The sequence below is a fragment of the Rhinopithecus bieti genome, unplaced genomic scaffold (assembly GCF_001698545.2).
Source record: "Rhinopithecus bieti isolate Rb0 unplaced genomic scaffold, ASM169854v2 scaffold_32047, whole genome shotgun sequence".
In the NCBI taxonomy this organism is placed as follows: domain Eukaryota; kingdom Metazoa; phylum Chordata; class Mammalia; order Primates; family Cercopithecidae; genus Rhinopithecus; species Rhinopithecus bieti.
Window position 1 is genome coordinate 1593992 of NW_016814042.1, and position 9018 is coordinate 1603009.

At 37.6% G+C, this 9018-nt stretch overlaps 1 protein-coding gene across 1 annotated transcript in view; it reads right to left on the bottom strand.

The window, feature by feature from the left end:
• KCNU1 (potassium calcium-activated channel subfamily U member 1) overlaps positions 1 to 5686 on the bottom strand; it is a 166533-nt gene extending 160847 nt beyond the window's left edge. The window contains exons 1-2 of the mRNA XM_017849394.1: positions 5411 to 5686; positions 2602 to 2721 (exon numbers count right to left, since the gene is read on the bottom strand). Coding sequence (XP_017704883.1) covers positions 2602 to 2721; positions 5411 to 5605 — 315 coding nt within the window. The 5' untranslated portion in view covers positions 5606 to 5686. The remainder of the gene's footprint in view (positions 1 to 2601; positions 2722 to 5410) is intronic.
• Between the last annotated feature and the right edge of the window lie 3332 nt (positions 5687 to 9018).

Consider the following 9018-nt stretch of genomic DNA (forward strand, 5'->3'; position numbering starts at 1 on the left):
ATTTGACCCAGCCATCCCATTACTGGGTATATACCCAAAGGATTATAAGTCATGCTGCTATAAAGACACATGCACATGTATGTTTATTGCAGCACTATTCACAATAGCAAAGACTTGGAATCAACCCAAATGTCCATCAATGACAGACTGGATTAAGAATATGTGGCACATATATACCATGGAATACTAGGCAGCCATAAAAAAGGATGAGTTTGTGTCCTTTGTAGGGACATGGATGCAGCTGGAAACCATCATTCTCAGCAAACTATCGCAAGAACAGAAAACTAAATACCACATGTTCTCGCTCATAGGTGGGAATCAAACAATGAGATCACTTGGACACAGGAAGGGGAACATCACACACCGGGTCCTATTGTGGGGAGTGGGTCGGGGGGTGGATAGCATTAGGAGATATACCTAATATAAATGACGAGTTAATGGGTGCAGCACACCAACATGGAACATGTATACATATGTAACAAACCTGCACGTTGTGCACATGTATCCTAGAACTTAAAGTATATATATAAAAAAAGAAGTAAAAGAATTACAAAGGAAGGAAAGAAGGATAGAAGGAAGGAAGCCTTCCTTTTAAGCCATTTTATTCTCTTAAAACTGTACTTGGGATCTCTAAGAGGCTCAGTTTTGCCTTTCAATGCTAGAGTACTTTTTTTTAGATGGGGTCTCTCTCTGTCACCCAGGCTGGAGTGCAGTGGCGTGATCACAGTTCACTGCAGCACTGCAGCCTTGACCACTCAAGCAATCCTCCTACCTCAGCCTCCTGAGTAGCTGGGACCACAGGTGCAGGCCAACATACTGAGTTAACTTTTAAATTACTTGTAGAGGTGAGGTCTTCCTATGCTGCTCAGGCTGGTCTTGATCTCCTGGGATCAAGCAATCCTCCTGCTCTGCCTCTCAAAGTGCTAGATTACAGGCATGAGCCACTACACCCGGCCTGAAGTATTTATTCTAATCTAAGCTTTACTCCTTGCCTCCTGCTGTTCCAACTAGATAATCACCAGCTGTTATAGGTTAAAATAATACAGTTTCCCTTTGTTAAATAAGTAATTTTTATTGGTATGTAATTTTTCATCATTCCTTTCCCACCCACTTCCCATATGCAATGCTCATATGATGGATGTTGTAAGTTCCCTTCTCCCTCACCCTAGTGACCTTTAATACATTATTCCCAAAGTTTCTCACACAAACATGACTTGAACACTTGAAGAACATTGAATCCTAACCAAGAAATCCTTGATATCATCAGAGAGAATTACAAAATCCTTCTGCAATGGGTCATACCCACAGAGATTTCAGGAAAAGAGATCAAAAACTTTAGAAGACAGAAAAAGGAGAGGCACATTTCCAGATGACTCAACATTCCCTGCAGCTTTTATGGAAGCAGTTTTACTTAATACTTCCAACCAAGCGTTAGCAATGTATGAGATCGGAATTAAACAGTAACTGGAAAAGGGCCATGTTTTTGCTAGTCATAAAAAACAGAGGATAATCTTTAGCTCACATGAACCTACTTTCATTATAAGACCATCTGATGGCAGCAGACCTCTAATTACGAATTTCATCTTTTCATATTTTAGATCAAACTACACTACTGAAAGGATGATCAGTGCAATCTTCATTTACAGGGCATCTGCTGTATCCAGATAATGGGAAATAAACAGTTCCATGACATAGTATGGACAGGAGCTCACTGTACTCTGAGAGAGACAGGCATGTGCACAGATAATTTTAATAGCAATGCTCAAAAATATTAAAGAAGCTAGAGGAGGAGCTCTTAACTTAATAAAGAGGTAAGGTTAGGATGCCACAAAGAGATGATGCCCAAAGTGAGATTTAATATGTTCAAATTACCGAGATTAAAATAGGAAGTAGAGGGATAAATATTATAGAGGGACATTAAAGGCTAGTTTGCATAATGATATAAAGAGGTCTATTGAAATCAAAGGAGAGGAAAGTAGCTATACATTTCAGGTCTGATTAGTTTACTAAACATTTTTTGAAAATATCTATGTGCACACCCATCTGCATATGTAAAGAGAACCAAATGCTCACAACTATTGCCCTAACAAAGCTTTCTTCCTTGTGGAAAGACTGACAATAAATATAAAATATAATTATAATATATAATTAGTAATTATATAATTATACATATATAATTAATTAGTAAATATATAATATTACAATTACTATTTATAAATACATGATTAGTAATAACTATAATTAGTAAGACTAATTATTAATAATTATATAATTATTCCATATAATATAATTACATGTTATTACAGATAATGTATTATATACTATTAATTATATAACATTATTAATGATATATCATAGATTTACATAATGTATAATAATATAATACAATTATTAGTAATTATATTCACTGCAGATATAAAGCAAGATAATGGGTAAAGAGCAGTAGACACAGGGAGGTGGGGACGGGGAGGTGGTGATATTATAGATAAGACGACCAAAGGAACATCAGTTGCTTACCTAGGGAATCAATTGATTTATACTGACTATAATCACACCTATGGCTAAAGTTTGTTAGCAAGCTAACACTGAAAATGTGCTTACCAACACTTGCCCCACAAAGGTCTGGGCCGAAAGCAACATTTCTATACGATCACGAAATTGTCCCTGGAAGTGGAGGCTTCTTACATGGTTCCTAGCGATGCTACCTGATGTGAACAGTTCCTACAATCGAGAGATAGAAATTGACAATGTGAGCTGGATCTGAGAGAAAGAAATCTGTTTTACTTATGTTGGTAGAGCCTCTTGTGATGGTATCAGTCGAAAACCACTCTACCTTCTCCAAACCAGGGAACCCTGAAGTTGCTTATTCAATATTTCATAATATGGATTTTACTGGATTTGCATTTTCCTGGTTTTCTGCACAGCTTTTTTTATGCTGAAATTCTGCAGTCTTCCTCTATGTCATTCTCATGTATACTCAGTCCCAGACCCATCATACTGACATCATTGCAACGATCAGAATTGGGAGCATCATGCTTTCTTCTGCTCTGGGTATAAGTGTAACAGTTTTCATCAAGATATGTGGACAAAGAAAAAAGATTACGAATTGATTTTTTAGATGATTACTTGTCTGCATTTTGTGAGAGAAGGGGGAAGTTTTCAGCAATTCTGTGTTGCTTTTAGTTTTTTTGGCTGGTGTTATATTCTGAAATTATAATCCTTCCTCACATTTATAGAATGTCTTTACTTATTATATTTAAATGTTACAGTAATCTCATATGATAAAGTTAGGCATGACTAAATAAATTTTATATTGATGTGGAAACCGAGGTATAGAGAAATTAAATGACTTTCCTAATATCAGGCAATGAGGAAAGGCTGGGGCCTGAGCTGGCATTCATTGTTTGTTGATAATATTTTAGAACCACCACAAAGAAATACACAAACCAACTAGGACTACCCACACCAAGCTAAATGACTCCCTCTGACTTTCAAAAAAGCTCATTTTATATGAAGCCAGGATTTCCAAAATCACTTAATTTTTCTACTCATATTTTCTGAATGATAAGAAGGGAAGTCTCATTTAAAAACTCCTTAATAAAAGTTTACATCCTGATCAATTATTTGTCCTCTAATACACACGACTCATGTCTGTTTCTAAATGTTGTCTGAGAATTAATTTAAAAAATACTAGGTATGACATTAATATAGAATACTCATTTGAATTCCATCATAAAATTGGAGCTACCTTCTGTGGAAAAACAAATTGGTCTTAAAATATAATAAAATCATATTTATAGATGTAATAAATGTTTTAAATGCACATTTAAGGAGAGAAATTATAACTCTCCAAATAATTTTTAAAATAACTCTTCACAGTATACCTAGATTTCTGACTTTTTTTTTTTTTGCATTTGTCCAACTTCTCCAAAGGCTTAGAGAAAAACAGGTCACTCTTAATTTGATGAAACAAAACAAATTATTGAAAACTAACTCAACTTGATCAAACTCTTTCCTCAAGATTCAAAAGCAGAACGGCACAGCATTCTGGTTGCTCAGGCTCACTTCTTAACATTTTGTAACATTTGCTAAATATTTGTAATTAAAGGATACACCTGGATTGAAGTGTAGACATAAATTACACCCAAAGTAAGAAATGAAAAATATAGGAAATTGACAAATGTACTCTCACATTTTGTAATCACAGAAAATGAACATAATGGAGAAGAATACTACCTGGAGCAGAAGACTAAGAAGATTTAAAAATCCTACAAATTCAGTTGTGCATTAACAACAACAAAACAAGGTAGAAAACAGGAGGCAGATTCATCATGGCTATTTACCCATAAGTCAGTATCCCAGTATTCTTTCTCCAATTATTGTGCCACTGCTTAAAATCCATAATGTAGAAATAATCAATAGAATAAACTTGTTTAGGAACAAAATCTATAAGCTTCAATATTGGCTAATTTTCAAATATGGAAAACAAAATTCCATATTACCAATAACCTTAAAAATTATCAACTTATAAATTATATTTTCTGTAGGTTTTAGCACTAAATGTTTTAAGCAAATTTTCAGGATTATAATGCACAGGTGAAACGTGTTGTGTTATGGAAATTGCTATAATCTATCAGAGAAAGAAAGTTTGGGAAGCAAAAATGGAAACAAACTACACAGGGTATAATAAAACTCTTCGGCTTTGACCTCTGGTAATAGAACATCCATTACACAGCATTTGAGAGCTTTATTTCAAGCTCGTAAGCAATGCCTTATCTGTATAATACATCATTTATCCTCATCATCATCATTTGCCAGCTGTTATTCAACAACATCAACTCCTGCTAAGGTTGTTTGGGTATAAGAAATGTCCTTGCATCTATGCCTGGATAGCACAGGCATGTATGCATGAGCTTCTCTGTGTATGTGCAACTCAATGTGCTGTCTTCACACAGCATACAAAAGACAATGTACACATGTCAGTACATATGCATTATGCATGAACAATTTATGAAAGCAAGGTTGACATTGATGTCTTGTTCCCTTTCACCTCCTTTCTACAACCTAGCACAATTGTCTTGTTAAAATTCAAGATAGAGTCATGGACATAATGTTTATGAACCTTTTTTTCAGAACAGTGACCTCCGTTTCCAGAGCTAACATTAATCATTATCCATACAAGACATTGCTCTTTCCAGTGATGGGAGAGAAAAGAGGCCTGGCCCTGTCTCTTCAGGCTTCAGAATGTGGCCTGAGGTCTGACTTACCACCCTTTCTGAGGCACCAGGCCAGAGAAGCTGACTGTGTTAGCCTGAAAAACTGAATGAAGCTTAGATCTTTTGCTGAACACAAAACTACCCCAAACTCATCTGTAACTTCACACAAAGGGATCCCTAGTAAGGAAACTGACCAAGATAATTCCTGTTCCCTTGATGATTTGCCATTTTTTAACAGTTCTCCAGATCAGCCTGAAGATCAGCAGGATGATGAGTCCACTGATGAAGGTCAGAAAGGAGGAGAGAATGAATGCTACTTGGATCTCAGTTGTGCAGGACATTTTCTGCAAGTCTTCCCAAGTTTCATTTCGTAGCTTAGTCTGAAACATGTTCGAGACATCAGTAGAAGGAATTGCCAGACCATTTGATGATGTCGTGGTCACCTGGTAACAATTCCAGGAATCAGAGTTCACTGTACCACAGTGTTCCAACGTTAGGTGTGATAACCAGTGGGAGGTTCCAGGAACAAGGGTCTGCCAATCCCCCGGTGCCAGCTCATGGGTTGTGAATGAATACACAACTGGAGATGGCTGGGGCCTATAAAATGAATAGTCAAAAAAATCATAATTCTAGATCTGATTGTTATTGACTTTCTCTATGCCTTGAAGAAATCCCATTATCTATAGCAATGATCAGCTGGTTATCAGTTCAGTTAATGCAGTCAGATAATTTCAAATCAACTCCTTTTGAGTGAAACAACAGCCAACTATGTGTGTGAATGAGTTGGTTCTCCATCTGGGAGGATGCCACGTGCTTAGTAGGCTTGGAAGGACAGAAGAGAGAAGTACTTTAAAGTTTTTGTTTATCCTTTATACAAACGAGCAGATATGCAGAATGAATAAGTCTAGAAGATTCAGTGTACAGAACAAAGAATATAATTAATAAAATTATTTTGTATTCAAGATTTTTGCTAAAAGAGTAGATTTTAAGGGCTCTTGTTACATGCACACAAAAAAAGATTAACTCCATGAGATGATAGATATGTGAATTTGCTTGACTACAGTCACTGTTTCACTATGCATAAGTATATTAAAAGAGCATTTTGCATTTATACTCATATGTGGAAGCTAAAACAGTGGATCTCATAAAGATAGAGAGTAGATTCATGGTTACCAGAGGCCAGGAAGGGTGGCTGAGGAAAGAAGTGGGATAAAGAGAAGTTGATTAATGGGTACAAACATTTGGTTTGATAGAAGAAATAACATAATGTTCTAAAGATCAGTGAGGTGACTAAAGCTTATGATAATCTATTGTACATTTAAAAATAGCTAGAAGAGAAAAATTTGAATGTTTCTAGCATAAAGAAAATACAAATATGTAAGTTGATTGATATCCCAAGTACACTGACTTGATCTGTACAAATTATGTGAACATGTTATCCCACGTGACTTGAAAATATGTGTATCTATTGTGCATCAATCCAAAGAATATCACATTGTACTTCTTAATTACACACAATGAAAATCAAGATTGTTTTGAAACAGAAAAAAAAGGGTTTTGTTTATTCTTTACATAAGAAAGGCATAGTATAGAGTGCAGGTATTGAAGAAGGCAATTTAACTAGTGTGCTCATTGGTTGATTGTTATTTCAGCCCATAAATCTGTTCCACTTACCTCTTCTTTATGGAACTCTCTCCTTTCTTGCTTTTATTATTGCCCTGGCAGCAAACCTTTTGGCCCAGCAGAGGTAAAGTTCAGAATGAGAGAAATTTCTTTGATTTTCCCTGATGTTTTCAAAGGTGTAAGAAATGTCATGCCTTTCAGTGTGCACAAGTGGCAGGTGAAATGTCAGAGCCCAGTGGAGGGCCTAGTTCACCCCAGTTATTATGAAGATAACCTAACACCAGGTGAAGAGGCCCAAGAGAAATCATCACACTGTCCTTGGGAGCCCGCCATGACTCCGAGCTGTTTGGCAGGCTGTTTCAGAAGATAACTGTAGCATTTCCTAGAACTGCTGCCACAGTTACATTTCCTGCCTTTAAGCTTACCTATCATATCTACAAAATCCTGTCATTGAGCTAGCTGATAACAAAGGGCGGTGTTTAAAAGAACACTGGTCGGGGAGTTAGGAGCCCTGAGTTCCAGCCTAGTCCTTTTGTTAAGTTACTGTGTGATGTCTAACAAGTCATTTTAATTTTCATAGTCTTTTGATTTTATGTGGAAGATAATACCTACTTGGTAGAATTATTGTGGGGATTCAAGAAGGTAATGTGAACATATTTTGAAAAGCATAAAACTCAATATAAGAGGCCATTAGCCATTTCAGTTCCTTTTTAGAATGGCATTAATTATAAAGAAAGGAGGAGGAAGAAAGTAAAGGAGGGAGAGAAAGAGGGAAGGAGAGAGGGAGGGAGGGAAGGAGGAAGGAAGGAAGGAAGGAAGGAAGGAAGGAAGGAAGGAAGGAAGGAAGGAAGGAAGGAAGGAAGGGAAGGAAGGAAGGAAAGGAAGGAAGGAAAGAAGGGAGAAAGGGAGGAAGGAAACAAGGAAGGGATGGAGGGAGGAAGGAAAGAAGGGAAGGAGGGAGGGAGGGAGGAAGGAAAGAAGGGAGGAAGGCAGGGAGGGAGGGAGGAAGGAAAAAGGGAGAAATCACTTGTTTATCTCTTTCACATATGTGGGTGTGTGCATGCACACACACACATACACTTATAACTATGTGGACAAGATCAGAGTTTCTAAGCCAAAATTAATCCACATCCTTTACTTAGTATTCTCCCTCTTAATTAATGATTAATCTATCATTATCACTTTAATTTTCTCATTTCTTCACTTTTGCTATTTACTATTTATTAGAATGGATAAAAGAAATAGAGACGGTGGCAGGGAGGGTTGCTCAACAGCAACACAGATTTATTGGACAAAGACTTGCAAAGGGGGAACACCAGACAGCGCTGGAGCCCAAGCCCTGCTTATTGACTGGAGCAGTTGTAGGTCTGGACAGGAGAGGTGGGGCAGTATGGGTCACTGCAGGGCAGAATGTGATAAGGGAAGAATTTCCTGCAGTCAGACGGTTAGGCCTGGGATCTGCCAAGATGTTTCTCATGGCCTGAGCCCCTCCTGTGGAATTTTCCACCCGAAGCAGGGTGTGCAAAATGGCAGGGGTTTATGGGATGGCGCTGCTTGGGCTAACACTATTTTCAAAGTATTTTGATTCTGCTGTTTTATGATGCATCCCGGGCATCTCTTCCCTTTTTGCAGATATTGCTCTATGAACACAAAACGGATTCCACTCAATTCAAACAGGCAGGTAGTTTGTCCCTCTAATATGCTGTTATCATGATAATAATATTAGTGTCTGCAAATGAGTCAAAAAATGTGCAGGTGGTTTCAAAATCAGTCTCTTCAAACCCATCTTGAACCTAGAGTGATGAACAGCCCCTGTTCAGAATTGTTCCAGGTTCAAAACTGAAAGTCCAGTGTCTTGAGAAACCGCCTTGTCCTGGCAAACTTCAGCGACTAGTCACCCCGCATCCCACAACACATCATCTATGCTGCGCTCCAATCCTACTGCCTCCTCTTAGCTATGAGGACATGCAAACCTTTTCCTGGCCCAGGCCCTTACAGCACAATGCCTCTGTTCCCTCTGCCCAGAGCACTCACTTCAGTAGTGGCTGCTATTTTGTTGTTCTTCAGATCTCCCTTGGTCTCTCTTACGGCTTTCTGACCCTTTCTTTTATAGCACTTCATAGTACTCAAGATTTGTTGTTATGTGATTTACTTGTTGCCTGGTTTATTTTCTATCTCC